This window comes from Cervus canadensis, chromosome 7, assembly GCF_019320065.1.
Source record: "Cervus canadensis isolate Bull #8, Minnesota chromosome 7, ASM1932006v1, whole genome shotgun sequence".
Classification (NCBI taxonomy): Eukaryota; Metazoa; Chordata; class Mammalia; order Artiodactyla; family Cervidae; genus Cervus; species Cervus canadensis.
Genome location: NC_057392.1, coordinates 73,120,944 through 73,142,221, shown reverse-complemented (window position 1 = coordinate 73,142,221; position 21,278 = coordinate 73,120,944). Strand labels below are relative to the sequence as shown.

General features: G+C 37.8%; 1 protein-coding gene across 1 annotated transcript in view; it reads left to right on the top strand.

Annotated features, from left to right (window-relative positions):
- The window catches only part of LOC122444958 (EGF-like and EMI domain-containing protein 1), a 627,705-nt gene that overhangs the window by 601,305 nt on the left and 5,122 nt on the right, over nucleotides 1-21,278 (top strand). The window contains exons 19-23 of the mRNA XM_043473804.1: nucleotides 2,731-2,859; nucleotides 6,185-6,310; nucleotides 13,135-13,263; nucleotides 16,627-16,755; nucleotides 20,123-20,251. Of these exons, the coding sequence (XP_043329739.1) occupies nucleotides 2,731-2,859; nucleotides 6,185-6,310; nucleotides 13,135-13,263; nucleotides 16,627-16,755; nucleotides 20,123-20,251 (642 nt within the window). The remainder of the gene's footprint in view (nucleotides 1-2,730; nucleotides 2,860-6,184; nucleotides 6,311-13,134; nucleotides 13,264-16,626; nucleotides 16,756-20,122; nucleotides 20,252-21,278) is intronic.

The window sequence follows — 21,278 nt, the reverse complement described above, 5'->3', positions numbered from 1 at the left end:
AGTTGCAGGATTAAGAGGTTAGTGCATATACTGTCTTTCAACAGATGTTATGCTCATTAGAAGGTTAATTTCATCATATTCAGTGTCCCGATTTTGAAAGGATAATTAAGTTGAAGGCTTATTTTCTTTCTGTATACCAAGAAGAAACAGCAAGAGATGATGTTTTCAAATGCAAAACCACCATTCAGACAGTTTGTAATGAGTATATGTCAGAGAGAAATTGTTTTCCAAGTCACTTCAATTCAAATGAAAGTGATCTTAAAATATAGATCTTTACATATATCAGTTATATAAATTCATCAGATAATAGCATCTAACTCTTCTTTCCTTTTAACTGATGCTCATTCTTTTATACCCATTATTATATATACAGTTGAACGTTTTCTACATTAATTAATATGTAAATTTCACTTTATGGGGTGTTTTCTTTTCCCTATTTGAACAAAAACCCATGTCACTTTTCACTTCCTACTCATGGGATTGCAGAATTTTTTTATATTAGTCAATTCTTAATTTAACCTACTTTTTAGAAGCATCATGCCAGCAGTACCCACCACACTTCATTGTTTCCAACTATACCTTTATCTTTCTTTGTGTTTTTTCTCCACTATCAAGCAACCAAACATTTGTTTTAAGCATCATATAATAATGATAAAAGCTATTAAAAATTACATTCTGTAAGACTGACCCAGATAGACATGAAAGCATTTTATATTTTGGTGAATAAGAGGAGATGGAGACTCTTTACACCACTAGTTCTGTTTTTAGATACACTCTATTGAATTTTAGTAAGGGAGAAAAATAACTTCTTAGGAGGACTAAAGAATGCTGTATACCAAAGAAGTATCCATTAACTATGAGAACTGGCATCCCTTGGAAGGAAGAAACAATAGAAGAGACTGTGAAGTGCCTTCATCATTTTTCATAGAAAGGAAAAAAGTAACACAACAGCTGCAACAGAGAAGTAACCTTTAATAAGAATGATCTTAGCTGTTTGCCGTTCATTCTCCATCTTGAAGGATTTTATTAATGTTTTAAAACTGAAAGAGAAGGGGAGAAGGGAACTGAAAGAGGGAGGGAGAAGCCGGGGCTCAAGATGAGACAGTGGATTCTAGGACAGGATATAGATAGGGATTATAAACAATCTGAGTCTCAATAAAAACCATTCTTTGGTGTCTAAAACCTGCTACATGTGCAACACTCAAAAGTGTTCTTTACCGTTGATTCTTACATAGAAATACAGGATAAAATGGAAGGAAGCCAGTGTCATTCAGTCTCTAGTTTAGTCATTTTTAGAACTGTGCTTCCAAGTGAAAACGTTGTGCAAGAGGAAGGACCTCTGGCAAATATGAAACCTTTGCACCCAGGTTAAGCAGATAGGGAAAGGGTTTTGCCATAGGCCCACCAATGATCTTGCCACTGTGAAAGAAAATAATGGCTACCATTAACTTGGGAGCTGTCTGAGATTGGTGATATGCTAGGTGCCCTACTTGTTCACACAACAAGCCTGTGATTCTGTTATCATCCTCGTTGGGAGCAACGAACTAGGAGCTCAAAGGAAGGACTTCTCAATAACATTAGCAAGTGGAAGATACAGGGTTCAAATCTCAGTCTTTTCAAAATGTTCTACATCTTTTTATTTTAGAAATATGACAGGAAAAAGGAAACTTGTCTTTACCAGGTAACATAATTTTGTGCAATAACATTTTTAAGTAACTATACTCTACTTTCTGATCTTCAAATAATTATTTAGCCAGATGGACCTGAGGTCTCTTGAAACTAAAACTTCTGTGATTTTAAGGCTTTAAAGTACCAGACGTTTCATAGACCAGGACAGCCACATATTTGGGAGTGCTTCAAAGTCAGTTAAGTGCTTGAATTCCTGCTACATTTTCTCTACTAGTTACTTATCCTATTTCTACTTAAACTCCTACAGAGATGGGTAACTCACTGCCTCATGGTAAAAGCTTATTCCAATCCTGGACAGCTCTTTCAAAGAGTATTTCCTTATTGAGATAATATCTCCCTTCTTCCTTTTCCATAAGACTTCCTTTTCACATGTGAAGATAGTTATACTCTGAGGTCTATTTTCTCCTGGCTAAATACCCCCAATCTTTCAATCATTGCAGAGATAATATGGTTTTCAGGTCACTCTTTGCCCTGTTCAGTCTCCTTTTGTCTTGAAGTCTGGCCATTTATCTACCTCTTACACAAGTATCATCATGGTCAGCCAAGATCCATGGATATGAGTAGAAAACTGAGACACTAATAGCAAATGAAGATGCTTCCTCCATGCTTTCTGCCATTTTGAATTCTTATGTGTATTAAACCCAGATCATTTCAGATCAGACAAACTATACTTAGACATTAACTGAAAGAATGACTTTTTCTAGGCAGGAATAAAACAACCTTCTTTGGTGAATTGTCTTTTTTTCTGAGCATACTCTAAAAGTGGGTAGATTTTCCAGGAAGTTCAAGGTTAAGTTTCTTATATCTTATTAATGAACAGCCTCAGGAACTCTATGTCCCCATCTGTACTTCTAAGGCATCTATCCATATCCATTTGTATCCTCAGATAAGTCCATCCCTTGAATCAGTATCTTGAAGGTGATAAGAATACCAAAGAACAGTAATTGGAATGTTGAGTTAACCACATGACTATGGGCATGAAGTTGAGCACTGATAGATTCAAGTTACAATACCACATATGGTTTTGTTCTCTTTCATCAGGATGTCCAAAAGGCACTTATGGTCCTTATTGCCGAAGGAAGTGTAAGTGCCTGAACGGTGGCAGCTGTGACACCATGATTGGCACCTGTGACTGCCTTCCTGGCTTCATCGGGGCTGACTGCAGTCAAAGTAAGTCACTCTATCTACTATGAATTTGATATGCTAAAGCAGAGTTTTAAAGAACTGCACAGAGTACATATTTTTGCATTTATTTTACATAATGATTTACTGCAGTAACAGGAGTAAATTCTAGGTTGAAGAGTACTTCTGGCAGGAATTTGATTGAGAGCTGAAGGCAGTGAAGGCAGCCAGGAAGCCTTCTGGTCACAACCTCTCTTGCCCCAGCAACGCTGGACTCAAGTCAGGATAAGAAAATGTGTTTGGCAAGATCAGAGCAGACTGGAGATTCCTATGTACACAATGTCAGATTCATTGTCCAAATTTCCACAATTTCATTTATCCTCAGCAATTTTCTAGCTCAAAATTAAGTAGTTTCCCCTTACCTAAAAGTAATCATTTCCTGAAAATCCAAAGATCTTAAATAACTACCTATCATACAAACTCTGGGAGATGGTGAAGGACAGGGAAGCCTGGCATGCTGCAGTCTGTAAGGCTGCCAAGAGTCGGACATGATTGAGCAATGAACAGCAACATCATACAAGTAACTACTGACATAAAATTTAAGGGACCAGATATGAATTAAAGATGCCATACAGAGCACTGGCTTAGACATTGTGGGAATATCCTTAGCAAACACATTTTGCTTTTATCAAATCTGTTAGTTTCCAACTATTTAGACAGTTCACAAGATGATGATGGTCTTTAGGGAGGATGGAGGAGGCAATGAGTTGGAGGGGACATGGTGGGGAGGTGATCCTGGCAATGTCCTGGTATTCCTTAACCTAGTTCTGTTGAGGAGGATGTTTGCTTGGTGATCTTTTATTGATCTGTCCACTATTATTATATTTTTTTGTGCACTATTCTGTATCTTCCCTGGTGGATGTCCCAAGTGGCTCAGTGGTAAAGAATCTGCCTGCAATGCAGGAGACCTGGGTTTGATCCTTGGGTCAGGAAGATCCTCTAGAGGAGGGAATGGCAACCCAATCCAGTTCTTGCCTGGAGAATCCCATGGACAGAAAAGCCTGGTAGCCTACGGGCTACAGTCCATAGGGTCACAAAGAGTCAGATATGACTGAAACAACTTCACATGCATTCTTTATCTTTTGCTTAACAAAAGAGTAAAGACTTTTTTTTCAACTTTTCATTGTATATTGGAGGATCGCCTATTAACAGTGTTGTGATAATTTCAGCTGGACAGCAAAGGGATTCAGCCATACATATACAGGCATCTATTCTCCCCCAAACTCCCTCCTATCCAGGCTGCCACATAAGAATAAAGATCTTAAAGATTGAAGGACTGTAATTGTGAACTTGAGATTCTTTTATTTGGAAGAATGATAATGAAGTTTGTGATCAGGCAGAGTTATGGTTGTATGGTAAAGACATCCAGAATGCTTATCTTCCTCCAGCAGGTAGTTGTGCTGTTTTCTTCATATAAGGGTAACCGTAATTACTCTGCTTCAGTATCCTGCTGTTCTGAGAATAAAAGATGAATAAGACAAATTCCTGGCTCCAAGTGGCAGAAAATTGAAACCTAATGGATACTGCCTCTGAGGCCTCAATGGCCAAGTTATCTTTGAGTGAAAGCCAGCCCATAAACATCTCCCAATGAAGGCTCTAACTGGCTCCTTTGTGTTTGTTCTTCAAAGAAAATTGTTGGAGAAATTTCCTTAGGCCAGAGAATCTTCAAAAGTCATGGTTTCCTTGAATGTTGGGAGGAGTTTTGTCTGCAGAAAGCCACGATCTTGTAGTTGAGCAATTTTCCTTCTCTGCTTTGACAGCTATCGAGGTCAGAGCCAAGTTTTCTGTCACCTCTTACAAGTTCAAAGAATTATGATATTTGTTTATGTATACACACTTCCCTGGTGACTAAGTAAAGCATCCACCTGCAATGTGAGAGACCTGGGTCTGATCCCTGGGTTGGAAAGATCCCCTGGAGGAGGGCATGGCAACCTACTTGCAGTTTACTTGCCTGTAGAATCCCCATGGACAGAGGAGCCTGGCAGGATACAGTCCATGGGGTCTCAAAGAGTCGGTCATGACTGGGCAACTCAGTCATGTGCAACTCAGCACACAATGTATACACTATCATAGTATTTTCCCTTTGATTGAACCTCACAGATATTTATTTTATCTTTGTTTTATCTCTATTTTGGTAAGCATCTCACTGAACTGGTAGAATGAGATTGCAGCAAAACAAACAAGCAAGAAAATTAATAAATGTGTTAATTTATGAATAGATTAATTTTAAATTTTATTAATGCAATTAATTTAATAGATATAATCTATTGAAGGTAATTTAACATATTTGTTTTGATAAATGCACAATAAATTTAGAAATTAATCAATACATAAATAAATATTTGGGGATGTGAGCATAAGGCACAGAAGTGTAAGCTAAATTTTCCGAGTGCACTTTAAGAGGAAGCATCCCTCATAGCTCAGTTGGTAAAGAATCACCAGCAATGCAGGAGACCCCAGTTCAATTTCTGGGTCGGGAAGATCCGCTGGAGAAGGGATAGGCTACCCACTCCGGTATTCTTGGGCTTCCCTTGTGACTCAGCTGGTAAAGAATCTGCCTTCTATGCAGGAGACCTGGGTTCAACCCCTGGGTTGGAACGATCTACCCACTCCAGTATTCTGGTCTGGAGAATTCCATGGACTGTATAGTCCATGGGGTTGCAAAGAGTTGGAAATAACTGAGTGAACTTCACTTTCACTTTTGTACTCAAGATGAGTACATACACACACAGCCTAAGACAGCCACGCAGCGAAGCAAGACTGAGCCTGTTAAGTGTCATTCATATCACATACATACATAAATGTCTGACAGTAGATATTTGGATGGAATTCCTGATATCAACTAAAATTGCACTGCTACTGCTAAGTCACTTCAGTCGTGTCGAACTCTGTGCGACCCCGTCCCTGGGATTCTCCAGGCAAGAACACTGGAGTGGGTTGCCATTTCCTTCTCCAATGCGTGAAAGTGGAAAGTGAAAGTGAAGTCGCAAAGTCGTATCCGACTCTTCGCGACCCCATGGACTGCAGCCTACCAGGCTCCTCCGTCCATGGGATTTTCTAGGCAAGAGTACTGGAGTGGGGTGCCACTGCCTTCTCCGAAATTGCACTAAGTAAGCAACAATTTGAACAAGTCTTTTTTTTTCCCCCCATAGTAACCTTTTAAATTGAAAACCGAGGGCAAGTCGGGGAAACCTATTTGATTAAAAGAAAAGGTTACGTATCTACACGTTCTTACAAATCTTGACTGGCGAAATGCTTTATTAAGGAAAATCTGGTTTCCTTTTGCACTGCTTTGTTTTTCTCCTTTCTACAGCTTGTCCCGAAGGTTACTATGGGCAGGACTGTGTCCAGCGGTGTTCCTGTGTCTCAGGACAGTGTGACCCAGTGACTGGAAGGTGCCAGTGTCCACCTGGCCAGATGGGAGCCAGGTGTCAGCAAGGTAACAATGCCTGCAGGGTCACCTTGTTCATCCAGGCACTAATTAAGCTAAATTCTAAAGGCAGATGCAGTGCCAGGGCTTAGAATTAAGTGGGAATTGTTTACGATGCTTTAAAATGTGGCTTTAATCATGTGGAAGTACACACTCCTGTAGGGTTATAAAGGAAATAGTTTACTGGGGGAGTAAACAAAAAAATGAACACAAACACAGAATAATTTATGCATATTCTTAACGAGGAGCAAATTTTTAAATAACTAGTTTTTGTAAAACTACCTCGAATTGTGTGTTGGAGGTGTCCAATGACAACAACTGAAGAGTTTTGTGTCATCAGTTTTCAAGAGGGCCACTGAAAGCTGTAAGAAAAATGAGAGAAGGAAAAAAGACATGATCTTGGTTTAAAACTGTCAAACTTTCTTTGTCCTAGATAAGATTATCATAATAACAGAAGTGTTCAATGAAAATACATACATAGAGGATGCCGGCCCCTACGGCTCTCAGTTGCAGCCAACAGAAGAGCTGCTTCTCAATGACAGACACAGAGGAGCAAATCTAAAGATCCTTTGTTGAAATACAAAAGTTGGGTGTGTGGGCAGGCTGCAGGAGCTTTCTTGAACCCAAGTGGATGTCACAAAGGTGCAGGAGGATTGAATAAAATGAGGAAGTGCACAGATATATTATCATTTCAAGTCTTCACTAGAGAAGAGGGAACTGTAAGCAATCTTGCAGCTAAAGGGAGGCTAAACTCACCGCACAAATACATGACCCACATCCCATGACTTTGTGTCATATTCTGGGCTAAGGAGGCATCCTAATAACCAAAATCATTTTTCTAGCCTCTAATCCATACCGCATGCATGCTAAGTTGCTTCGGTCGTATTCGACTCTGCCACTCCATGGACTGTAGCCCACCAGGCTCCTCTGTCCATGGGATTCTCCAGGCAAGAATACTGGAGTGGCTTGCCATTTCATTCTCCAGGGGATTTTCTCAACTCAGGGAAACAACCCACATCTCCTGAAATTTGAAGTGGCTTCTTTTCCACTAGTGCCACCTGGGAAGCCCCAGTCCATACTATGCCCATCCCCCCATAAAAATTGCAGGTGCACAAAAGCTAATCTGATTTTTTTAAAAAACTGGTGAACATGAAAACCTTTCCTCATCTTAGAACCAAAATATGAAACCATTCAAAGATTTTTTTAGTGAAATTTCTGTAAGAAGGAGAAAAGGAATCGGAAAACAAAAAGCAGATGAACATGGAGCAGAAGAGTTTTGTTATGGAGCCCATGAAAATATTAACTGAATTTATTCCAAGCATCCGAAGGACATAATGAAAAAGTGTTCCCTATAAATTGTGAGTGCAAGGCAGAGATACGTGGGTTCATGGAATAAATGAAAAGACAACAAAGGGAAATGAAAAAATAAGCTGGCAGAGCTCAGAAAGAAGTAGAAGTGAAAATTAAACCTCACATCATATAAATGTAGACCACATTGAACTCAGGTAATGAGAGAATGAAATCTGCTGATGCGATAGCCATGTACATGGAGAATATACCTGAGGAAAGTGAAAACAATGAAATAGAAGAAAATAGATATATAAATAGAAAAGAAAATATTCAAATATAATCAAGATTTTCTTCCCCCTATGAAATGAAAGAAGATCTGTTGCTACAGATTGAATGAATACATTCTATCCCTAGAAATACTAGTTAGGCTTGATCATATGTGAGAGGAAATTCTATTGAGGATATAAGAAAAAATATGAGATCTAATATGAAGAGATAGGGAAAAAAAGTCGGCCTGATACCTCACAGCAATATTTATGGCTAGTTTATGGCTATCAAAACCTACAAAGTTCTAGGGAAAATATGTGATTCAAGTATTTTATACACAAACTTTTATCCAAGAATAACATGATGGGAAATAAACTATAATTTTTAATCATCAAAAATTGCTGGCAATATAGTAACCATAAAATATTTTGAAGAAACTACTAGAAGATAAATTTGAGCAACCAAGTAATACATAGAAAATCTCTGGTAAAAAGGACGTTTGCTGCTGCTGCTAAGTCACGTCAGTCATGTCCGACTCTGTGCGACACCATAGATGGCAGCCCACCAGGCTCCTGTCCCTGGGATTCTCCAGGGAAGAACACTGGAGTGGGTTGCCATTTCCTTCTCCAATGCATGAAAGTGAAAAGTGAAAATGAAGTCGCTAGGTCATGTCCGACTCTTCGTGACCCCATGGACTGTAGCCTACCAGGTTCCTCCATCCATGGGATTTCCCAAGGAAGAGTACTGGAGTGGGTTGGCATTGCCTTCTCCAAAAAAGACATTTAGTGGGTGTTAAATCCATTTTAATTAAGGCTAAGTTTAAAACAAATGTGGCAATTATGGTGACATGGAATATGATAAATATGTAGATATTTTACATGATAAAAAATGCCGAGATTGTAACATAAAGAGCATAAGCTCTATCCTTTAAGCTCCACTGGGGTATATAAGGCACCCCTCAACTGCACCAGGATGGGGTGAGAGAAGTCCTGGGGGGCAGATGCTTTGCCACCTTGGCAGTGACAGTGGAAACCGTGTGGAAAGCGGCAGCTTGCACCCACCAGGCGATGAGGAAACCACACCCTTCCAAGCTAAGATGGAGTCAGAGGGGGTCTAGTGGGCAGTCAGGACTTTCACAAACACCAAGCAGCAATGAGGCCACTCCAGGCAAGTCAGTGAAGAGTGAGTAGGAAGCCATAAAGAGACACTTCTACCCATAAAGCCATTAAGAGTCTCTCAGGTAGGATGTCAGCCTAGTGGAGGCCTCAACTCTTGCCATGGCCCAGCAGGCATGAGGCACATTTACCCTTGCTCCCCTTGGTGGCTGTGTGGGGAACTTGGGCTTCAGCCTCTTAACAGATGAACCTCTTTCCTTGTCAGTGGAGTATCATAGGAGACTTGCTCAAACAGAAGATTTAAAGGAGATCCAGAGTCTCAAAATGTCAGGTTCATTAAAAAATTATTCATTATACCAACAACCAGGAAAATTTCAACTTGAATAAGAAAAAATAATCGAAAGGCACCAACTCTTGAATGACACTGACATCAAAATTATTTGATACGAATTTTAAAGAAGCCATCATAAAAATGATTCACTGACCAACAAAAAAAAAAAAGGTTTTTTTTTTTTCTGATAGAAACATTCAACAAAGAATAAGAGACATAAAGAAGAACCAAGTGGAAATTTTAGAACTGGAAAATACAAAAACCAAAACTGTAAAAATCTCAGTTTGGAAAGGACAGAGGAACACATTAGTGAACTCAGAGATAGATCATAGAAATGACCCAATTTCGACAGCAGATAAGGAAATGACAACAACCAAATAATAAGAACAGAGCCTTGGGGAATCTGTAGGAGGGAAAAAACAAATAAATAAATAAATAAAACTCAGCCTTTCATGTCATCAGAGTCCCAGAGGAGAGGAGAAAGTAAGCAGGACTGAAGGAGTCAAAAGAACCATGACTGAAGATGTCCGAAACATGACAAAAAGTTTAAACCTACAGAATAAAAAAATCTGTGTGAATGCCAAACAGGATAAACCAAAAGAAATCCACAAAAGACATAACAACATCAAACTTCTGAAAACTGAAAAAAAAACAAATTTTGAAAATAGCAAGAGAAAAATAACACCTACCTTACCTTCAAAAGAAAAAAAAGACTAGAATAAAATCAAGGTAAATAAATAGGTACAGACAGCAAGTACTTTTGAACAAAAGTAAAGCGGTAGTTATGATGTAACTGAGCAGGACCCCAAGGGGCCTTCCCAGGGAAGACCTTCCCCCATATTCTCTGCTTTAGCTCCTCTCTGAAATACCTAGATAACAGTATTTGGTGCCCATTTCCTGAGTTGTTTTGCAGATGTTAAAAAAAAAAAAAAGAAAAACTCCCCCTCTCCAACAAATGGAGACAACAAACTACCTACTGACCTTGAGCACTCAGCTCCAGGCCTGCTGGAGTCTAAGAACTGATCATGTTAATCCCTCTGACAACACCCTCCTACCTCACAATCAGCCAGTCATAGAGTTGTGCACCAGCTGATCACAGACCCTGGAACCCCTCTCCTCACCTGGCTTTTAAAAACGCTTTGCTGCAACCCTGTGAGGAGCTGGGGCTTTTTAGAGCATGGGCCACCTTGCGGGCCCTGCAATAAACCTTTCTTTGGTCCAAACTCTGATGCTTCAGTTTGTTTGACCTTCCTGTGTGTTGGTCACATGAACTTGCATTAACAATGACATCAATATCACTGTTAACTTTTATAGTTAATAAGTGATTTTTATGTATGTTAACAGGGAGTAAGATCTATGATAAGAGAAAAAAGAACATGATGTACGGCTTGAGAGTTTTGTTTACTCACTAGGTAGTATCTGACTGGCTCTTTTGCAACCCCATGAACTGTATAGCCCACCAGACTCCTCTGTCCATGAGATTCTGCAGGCAAGAACACTGGAGTGAGTTGCCATTCCCTTCTCCAGGGGATCTTCCCAAGCCTGGGATCATTGCAGGCAGATTCTTTACCACTGAGCCACCAGAGAAGCCCCTTGAAAGTATTAGGTGGATTGAAATTTTGAATCAAGTGGTCAGGGTAAGTCTCTTTGAAGTGAAGCCTATACAGGAAAAAGCAAGTACCAGTAATGTTTTTTAGAAGGGAGACTGAAAGATAGAGCTGAGGGATGGAACACTTTTCTCCGTAATATACCTTGATATACTGCTTGAAATATTCATTGTGTAATTACAATAACTTTTCTAAAGTTATTCACACAATTCTGTGTGAATATTGTTTAGGACTTAGAACAATGGAAAGAAACATTTCTAAGCACTCCTCACTTTTCTGATTGTTTTTTTTTGTCCAAAGCCCTATCTTAAAGTCCCATCTTTTAACTGATTCACCAGTTTCAGGAGTACATTTCAGCATTCAAATTGGAAGATGAATAGGCCTCCTGGGTGATGAAATTGTTTTGGAAGGGTGAAAGGGACACAAATAAAGTTAATCTTAGTAGTATAAGACATGGTGTCTTGATTCTGCTTAATTGCCTTAAAGGCAAAAACCAAAAATACATACGATGATGTTTCAAACATTAATTGTACAACCATATCTGTTTTCTTTTTTAATAAAATTAAAATGCTTCTCTCGTTTGATACTGCGGAGAAGGCAATGGCAACCCATCCAGTACTCTTGCCTGGAAAATCCCATGGACGGAGGAGCCTGGTAGGCTGCAGTCCCTGGGGTCTCAAAGAGTCGGACATGACTGAGCGACTTCACTTTCACTTTTCACTTTCATGCATTGGAGAAGGAAATGGCAACCCACTCCAGTGTTCTTGCCTGGAGAATCCCAGGGACGGGGCAGCCTGGTGGGCTGCCGTCTATGGGGTCGCACAGAGTCGGACACGACTGAAGCGACTTAGCAGCAGCAGCAGCATTTGATACTGAAGTTAAGTGCACCTATTCATTTAAATAAAGTTGAGAGAGAGAATGTCATACAAATCAAAGTATGCGCTCTGTTGTTTATTAGCCAAACACAAGAGCAAGTTGGTTTTCCCAGGTGGCACAGTGGTTAAAAAAAATCTGCCTGCCAATGCAGGAGACACAGAGACATGGCTTTGATCCCTGGGTCAGGTCAGTCCCCTGGAATAAGAAATGGCAACCTGCTCCACTATTCTTGCCTGGAAAATTCCATGGACAGATGAGCCTGGCAGGCTACCATCCATGGGTCACAAAAAGTCAGACACGACTGAGCACGCATGCAGTTAGAGCAAGTTAAAACTTTTTTAGCCCTCTAACATCTCTTCTGCTAGCTAAAATAGCAAGAGAGTCAGAAGTTCTAGATTTGAATCTTGGGTCTTATCTTTTGGCTGCTTAAGCGTGAGCAAGACTTTAAGTTTCTCAGCTGCAGTTTTCTCAAGTGTAAAATAAGAATACTGTTACCCACATCAGAGAAATATGTTAAAGCATTAAATGAGATAATTCATGTGGAAAATATCATTATGTAAAGCTACTATAAACTAGAGGGTATAAATGGTAGGCCTTTGGCCAAATCTAGCCACAAATGTGTTTGAATTGGCTGACATAGTTTTGGCTTCCACAGTGCTATAAAACAATTTTAATTAGTTGCCAACTTTCAAATATTAGATGATTTCATATAAAATATGGATTTTGAGTTTTTCTGAAAAAAAAAAGCATATTCATTGGCTATGTTGGGCCCATGTTCTTCATGGCAAAATGAAATAAATGTGAGTAATGGTTCCTCTCCCAATGGTGGCACTTCCCATCATTCAATTATTTTCCCTCTGACAATGAAGGCTCAATTTCCCTTACGTCTGGTTAGCTTCACTCATGTGTATCTTAACTCCTCTTGCCAGTACATTTTTTTTGTGTCACCTACCACTTTGTATTGAAGTGCTTTTCACATTTCAGCACAGAGACATTAAGCAGCAAATGACTAATGCATCTTTATCAACTATGGGATTAAATACATAAAATCTCCCATCACTAATCTAAGATTGATCTCTGTTTTTCATAGAACATCTCCAGTTCCTAAAGTATACCAGGCATATAGTTATGAGCTCAATAAATATTTATTGAGTGAATGAAAATTTGAATGAATGACATTGATGTGCTTACTACCTGAAGGATATATCTGAGCAGTTGTTTGTTTTAATTTGAGTATTTTCAAAAATGATTTTGCTATATGGATTTGATTAGTCTACCTGAAGCAGAGAAAAATATTTACTTGCATGACATTTTTACTTAGTTTGATTTTTTGAATTTTTACTGCAGTACGTCCTCCAACAAAATATGGCCCAAATTGTGAACTAAAATGCACCTGTAAAAATGGTGGCCTTTGCAATCCTGTAGATGGAAGCTGTACCTGTCCCCTTGGATGGACAGGAAATGATTGTGAAAAAGGTAAGTTGATTACTACCTTCTTTTATTCAATAAAATCTACAGCATACTGCCATTCATTGATAAAATATGGTAGAAACCTGTGAAGGGGTTATTTTCCAATACATTTATGCAAGTTGCTTATAGTTTATGATTGCATTTCTAATAAAAATAGTGTTATGTTAATACCAATTGATTTTGTTACCTTGTTACCGGAATAAGTAATTGAAATAGTATTAATGTAAAAGAGCTCCTGTGAGACCTAAATCCCACTCCCCCTCCAGCCAATTTCTGAGGTGGGCAGGGCACAGGATGCGGGGCCCTGGGCAGACCCAGCTCACATCAGGAGTGGGCCCAGCTTCAGAGCGTGAAGAGGAGTACTCTGGGACCAGAGGTCTTGAAGCTGCACATCATCAGGAGAAATTTAATCATGTGCCACCATAAATGTACTTTTATTTAGAAGTGATAATCATGTGCTGCTCCACATTAGAAAAATTGATAATGAGTGGATAGAAATAAATACCGATAGTTGTTCTAATGTTTGCTTTTCAAACCACAGTGGATTATTTTGTACAGCACTGGAAAGCATGCGCTTAATTAGAGCACACTCTTTTGAGAAGATAGTGTTGTGTTTTTCAGAACATTGAGAAAGGGTGGTGAGACACAGCATGGATGAGAACACTGTTCTTGGGGCCTAACACTGGGGCTCCCTGAGTGAAAAATAATCCACAGAGAATTTATACTGAGTTGATTCCAACTATGGGATCTCTGGCTCCTTAGACCTGGGACCCTGACATACTCTCATAATGGGCGTAATTACCCACCACCTTTCACCACTCATTTGACTGTCATGAAACTCGGCATCACAGCACAAGTGAAAGTATCTTGCAGTGGGATTGCATGGGCCCTAATGCTAATTCCTGCTCTGCTGATACCTTGCTCTGGGCCATAAGGACATTCACAGCATCTCCCCAATAGTTTCCCATCTGAAAGTGAGGATGATGACCCTGAAATGACAGCCCATTTAAAACCAACATTCAAGGGAGACCAATTTTCATGGAATTTTTAAAACCATGGATCTCCTCCCTTAATTCAAGGGAGATAGCTCCTATCAACATTGTGATACTCAGGACTCCAAAAGCAGAATAATAACATTTTGTGTAGAATAGACGTGCTCTTGATTTTATTTTTGATTTTAAGTTAGATAACTCTCAAGCATTTGGGATGTGAGATATTTTAAGTTCTGATTCTATCATTTAAACCTTTTATTATGGAACATTTCAAACATATACAAGAGTTACTGAGTCATGGGATAATTACAAATGTAACTTTGCAACATATGGACAAATTATCTTTCATGTGAGATTATAACCATATTTCTTCCTCATAAACAATATATGGTTATCAAAGGAGTATATTATGCAATTTGGTGAGAACTATTATATTAGTGGCGTTTTCATTTTCATTTTTATTATTATGAATAATGTTTAGCATCCTCTCTAATGGCTAAGGAATTTTGCATTTCTTTTTCTATAAATTGTCTACTTATGTTGTAAATAGTTGTCATTTCAATGTGCCCAGGGGAGGAAGTGAGCTCAGAGTCTATGTGTTTCACAGTCTTGGCCACTCTCATCACTGCAAGGCTTTTTCTCCAACAAGATTATTGGGCTTCTTACATAACAGCTGACATTTTAAAGCAGAAGTTGTCAGGTCTTCCTAAGACATAGAAATGATCTATCATCATTTTTACCACATTCTCATGGGTACAGTCAGTTATGGATTCAGCCCACATTCCACAAGAGGATTGACGATGCAAGAGTATGAATCCCAGGTGATGTGCTTTATTAAGAGCATCTTTGAATGATAGATTCTGCATTATTCAAGAGGATTTTGTTTTCTTTTTTTGTTATAAAGTTATCTTTTCTCTATTTTGTAAAATGTTGAATCTTAATTAGGGATGGACTCCCCATTCTCAGGTTTTAGAAGAATTCAGCCATGTTTTCTTTTAGGACTTGTATGACACCATTTTTGACATTCAATTCTCTGATCAATTAAAAATATTTTTCTTAGTGTATCATCTGAGGAGTAGATTCATTTCCCCCTTATGTGGCTGTTCAGTTATCACACAAGTCTATCTCTCCCACTGATTTGAGATGTAGGCTTCATTGACAACTAAACATTAATATGCAGTTAGATATAGTTCTTGATGTTCCATTCTGTTGATCTGTTTATGTGAAAATGCAATAGTGTTTTTATTAGGAAATCTTTATTATATGTATTTGATATTGACAGAGCTAGCCATCCTTCATTACTTTCCTTTTTTGGGGATTTCCTGGTGCTATTCTTGTTAATTTGTCCTTCCAAATGAAATTTATAACCAAATCATCCAGATGCAGGAAAAAAAAAATCAGTTTTTTTCCCACTGTTTTATTGTCCTCTGGGAGAATTATTGTTTTAGGGAGAATTAGCATATTTCTGATATTAACTCATCTTATCCAAGAACAAACATGGTCTATCTTTCCATTTGTGTAAGCTTTTTGTTCCCCAATAAAGTAAAACACTGGATTTTAATATTCATATTATGACATAGCTATTAATTTTTTAATTTAGTCATCATTTTACTGAATTTTAAATGACTTTATAATTCAAACATTTCTTCTGCATTTGTTAAATTAGTAATATGATTTTTTTCTTTAGGCTGATAAGTATGATGGATTTATCAAATAATTTTTAATATTGCATAACTATATTCTTAGAATAAACATTAGTTGTGATATATTACTTTATAATATGCTATTGGCTTCTGTGTACTTTTTATGAATTTGGCATCAATATCATAAGTAAAATTGAAGTATAGTTTTTTATGCATTTTTGGGGGGGTTTTGGAAGTGATGTTATACTCACATAATAAAATCTGTTTGGAATTTTCCTTCCTTTTCAATACTATAGAATATATATAAGTAATAAGGTGATGATCTGAACTGTAAAGGTTTATAGGATTTACCTGTGAAGCTCAGGAGTGGTGATTTTTTTTGTTTGTTTTAATTGGAGCTGTTTTCTATTTTCTCTATTGTTTTTCTGTTATAACTAGCCTAAGGTTTTCTGCTTCAAATTAGGAAAATGTTGGTAAGTTGTCTTCTGTAACTTTTCTGTTTCATTTAGGTTTGTGTATTTATTTGTCTTATACTTTTTATATCGATTCCTTTTGATGATCATTGCACATTTTTTTTAAAAAGTGTGTGTATTTGTACTTTTCCTCTTTTATTTTGATCACATTGGCTAATGATTTGTCTTTTTCATTAATTGTACTGTTTATTTCTGTCTTCAAATTCATTACAGGTTCAATTGTCTTAACTAGAGTCATTTCTTTGGTGGTTTCTTTTTCAGAATGTTTTCCTGGTTACTATGGTCCAGGCTGCCGTTTTAATTGCACGTGTCAGAACAATGGAGTTTGCAGTAGGTTTTCTGGAAGATGTGAATGCCTCCCTGGTTACTACGGAAGAGACTGTGAACATGGTAAGCAGAGAAAATGAGTGGGCATGTTATGATGCTGATAAGTTTTAAAAAATATTTTTAAATCATAAAATAATACATTCACATTATATCAAACTAGATAAACTGTTAATATTTTAATGTTTATTCTTGCAATATATTTCATAGCTCTAATTTAAGTTCTAGGTGTTGAGAACTATCATGATGATGAAGTAATTGAACTTCTTTATTCGTTTTAGAATAGCTGTTTAAAAAAATGTCTGTGGTTCTATGATTATCTACAGTAGACACAGGCAGACACATGCAGTGGGGTCAGCTGTTGGTCTTTTTGAATATACTGATATTTCTTTATATCATTTCTTCATTTGGACTCTATATTTTCAACTAAACTAGGAAAAGGGAGAATTCTGCCATAATTTGTCTTTGACATCAGAGAACCCTGATGGACAATATAGCTAAGAGATTAAGATGTGAGAGCTTAGTCTCTAGAATAGTTGTATATGGCCTGCCTCTGCCATATAAAATATGTATAAACAAAATTTTTATAAGTTTCAGTTTTTATCATATATAAAATGAAGATAATAATAAACTCGCCTTAAAAGGTCATCATTAGGATTAAATAAGAAGATACTTGGAAGCATTTAGCACTGAGGCATGTTGTAAAAGGCTTCACAGGTGGCACTAGTGGGCAATTACCCACCTGCCAATGCAGGAGACATAAGAGATGTAGGTTTGATTCCTGGGTCGGGATGATCCCATGGAGGAGGGCATGGCAACCCACTTCAGTATTCTTGTCTGGAGAATCCCACGGACAGAGGAGACTAGTGGGTTACAGTCCATAGGGTTGCAAAGAGTTGGACATGCTGAAGCTACTTAGCATGCACGCATGCATGCATGTTGTAAAAGCTGATGAACATTAATTACTTACAAATCAAGTCTTTTTTAAAGCCTCTGTAGTGGTGGCTCAGATGGTAAAGAATCCACCTTCAATGCAGGAGACCTGGATTGGATCCCTGGCTTGGGAAGATCCCCTGGAGAAGGAAATGGCAGCCCATTCCAATATTCTTGCCTGGAGAATCCCCATAGACAGAGGAGCCTGGCAGACTACAGTCTGTGGGGTCACAAAGACTCAGACACAGCTGAGCGACTAAACACAGCACAGTGATATTAACAATATTTAAAATTGTTTCCACTTGTTTCAACCTGTCTTTAGGCTCTAGAAAACATATTTCACAGAAACAAATTCTAGTAAGCCTTTCTAGGTTTAGAATTATTGCCAGCACTCTGATATTTCTTGGGTTAGGGTGTATGAAAGTAAACAACATGTAGTTTTTGTTTGTTTTGTTTTCAATATTGGAATAAGGGATACAGAAGAGGGGAAAAAAGTTTCTATTCAAAGCCCACAAATTTCATCCTGCTTACAGTAGGGTACCAAGGAAGATTTTGAGCAGACAGGGGACATCCCTCTGGTGAAAGAAATCTATAAAATGGATACATTATTAACTATTAGGAAAAGTAGCCATTGACTGTGTCCACACAGGAAGCTATCGTGATGATCTAGGATTTCAAAAATCTATTCTGGGATCAAAATGTAAATCGATGAACAGAAAAGTATGTTGGAAGAACAATTGACTGCTTTTTGGCAATTGACTTGGACATACAGATGAGGAAGATGTAGGAATCAAAGATAACTCTAAAGTTCTAAGCCAAAGGACATGAAAGAATGATAATATTATTTAGACAAAAGGAAAAGTTGAGCAAACCAACATTTATGAGCTCAGTTTTTTTATATAATTAAAATAGGGGAGATAAAGGAGGCTTCCCTGGTAGCTCAGCTAGTAAAAAAAAAAAATCTGCCTGCAATGCAGGAAACTCCAGTTTGATTCCTGGGTCAGGAATATCCTTTGGAGAGGAGATAGGCTACCCATTCCAGTATTCCTGGGCGTCTCTGGTGGCTTAATCGGTAAAGAATTAAAGAATCTGCCTGCAATGCAGGAGACCTGGGGGATCTCTGGGTTGGGAGGATCCCCTGGAGGAGGGTATGGCAACCCATTCCAGTATTCTCGCCTGGAGAATACCCATGGACAGAGGAGATTTGATTTTTTTATGTATTGTCAACAACAATTATATAAGATCGAATAGAAGAAAACTTGTACTATATCTTCCTTTATTATTCATTTTTTAAGTGTTAAAATGAGATTAGAAGATGGAAGACTGACTGTATATCATACAAAATAATTCATTCCTCATCTCTTTGGTTTTACCTTCTTTTTCTGCTCTCTGATGTGAGTTTTTTCCTAATGTTGAATATGTCCTGAGTAACTCCATTTATGCTGAAGTGTCACACACTTGAAGACTAGGCAAATCCAACTCTAGGTGCCTGGGAAGGGGGGTTGGGAGACACAAAGAGAGGAAGAAAGTGTGAAGAGCAAGAGTGAGAGGGAGAGAGAGAGGGGATAATTGAAGGGAAAGGAAATTGCATACCCCTTCTGTTCCCACTGGTGAGTAATGAGTATAGCCATAGACAAAACTCAAGTAATAAATGAGAATCCTTTGCTTGCTGTCAAAATTAGCTCTCACATACCTCCTTCAGGGTGAGCATCTCCCTGGGCAGAGGACAATTTTAGCATTCCAAGGAATGCATTTGTTTGGACACATGGTATCTAAACCAATTACTTCTGATGTTCAGCCACAAAAATACCTCCAACCATGGAGGAAAAACAGATTATATTGGACTTGCTAAGAAACAGTTCTACATTGTACTTCTATGGGCTATCTAAAGAAATTTTTTAAAGATTAAGTTTCACTGACTTTAAAACATGATTTCTTCATAAGATGTTAACTTAACTCCATACATATACATCATATTCTCTTTTATTTACTTTCTTCCTCTTTTTCCTCCCCTGTTTTCTTTCTATCCCTTTCCATTATCTATCCCCAGGACTTCAAATACCAAGAGCTATATGAATCACCTTCCACAGATAGTCTCTTATTTATTTAAAAAATTTTAAATTCTCGCTAAAGTTAGCCTGGATCTGAAGTTATAAAACATTGTTATTTTAGGTGTTTAGGTTATTAGAGGGTTTTGATGAAGTCTTTGTCAGACTATAACGCATTACAGCAAATCAACTTTATCTACTTGAAGATATCTTACATTTTCTTGTGGACTTTTCTAGACTAGTGGTTGAGAATGGCACTGATATATTCACAAATCTGCATGACGAACATACTGTCACTTTGCTTCTCCATGTAATTTTTCCTTGCTTTCCAGTTCTGGGCCTCTTGTCTCTTTCTTTGGTCCCGGGAAAGAGATTACCTAGAGTATATCCTTTAATTTTTACCTTATTTATTCTTAAAGCCAAAACAGTGTTTTGACATTTCCATTTTCTAGCATGCCTTCCTGGATTTTATGGTTTGGATTGTGCTCACATCTGTGACTGCAAAAATGGAGCCAATTGTGATGTAGCCAGTGGAGAGTGCCTTTGCCCCGCAGGTTTCCATGGCAACCAGTGTGAAAAAGGTATAGCCAGGGTGTTTCTAAGCATTGATGTGGGAATTCTGACTGTGAGATCTTTCCATCTGGTGGGAAACATGTAAACCTGAATCTCAAACATGGAATAATCACCTGAGCTTCTGATGTGGACACTAAAGTGACAAGAATTCACTCTTACAAGCAGTAAAATAAGTCCTGATCTTATTGCTGATTGGTCCAAATTTTTACTCTCCCCTAAATGAAACTATTTAGGATCTCAAAACACCACTAAAGCAGTTAGTCTTCAATGGAAAAGGATTCTGCTTTGAATGAGAAATATTTCATTAAATACTTTGAAAAGGATGACATGCATTGGGTTCAGTGGTACTGAAACAGATTCAAGGGCTTTATGAAAATATTAAAGATGTGAACTAGGCATTCATCAGCAGAATAACAGCCATGAATGTGGATGAAGATATATAGGTGAGAAAGTGGGCTACTCAGTTTGAAATAAAATATTCTTAAGCCCTGGTCCAAATTAAGCCATGGTCAAATATAATTAAGCCCTGGTCAATTCAAAACAATACAGAACCACATAGTTTTCAATAAATAATCCCAAGTTTCATTTTAGTTTATGTTATGTTTGCTCTTGTGCATATAGTTACAGCAACCCCAATAATTATAAAGATAATATAATGATAGTGGTCATTTGACTTTATCTGAATCAAAGTTCTTGCCTTAAAAAAGGAACTATATATTAGTTCCATATCCTATTCTCATAGGTCACTAGAACTGTACATATAGTATCTCTTGTCCATCCTTTATTCACTTATTCATTTATTATGTAACAATTTGAAAAAATGTACACATATTATGTGCTTGCTATTTAAAGACTGGGAATATAGTGAAGCTTACCATCTTCTGGAGAAATAGTAAATAAATAAATAGCATTATAAGGAATACTAAAAGAATGGTTCCCTGGTGGCTCAGTGGTAAAGAATCTGCCTGCCAATGCAAAGAAATGCAAAAAAAAAAAAAAAGGAGGTTTGAGGCTATGTATTTCTAACATCATTTC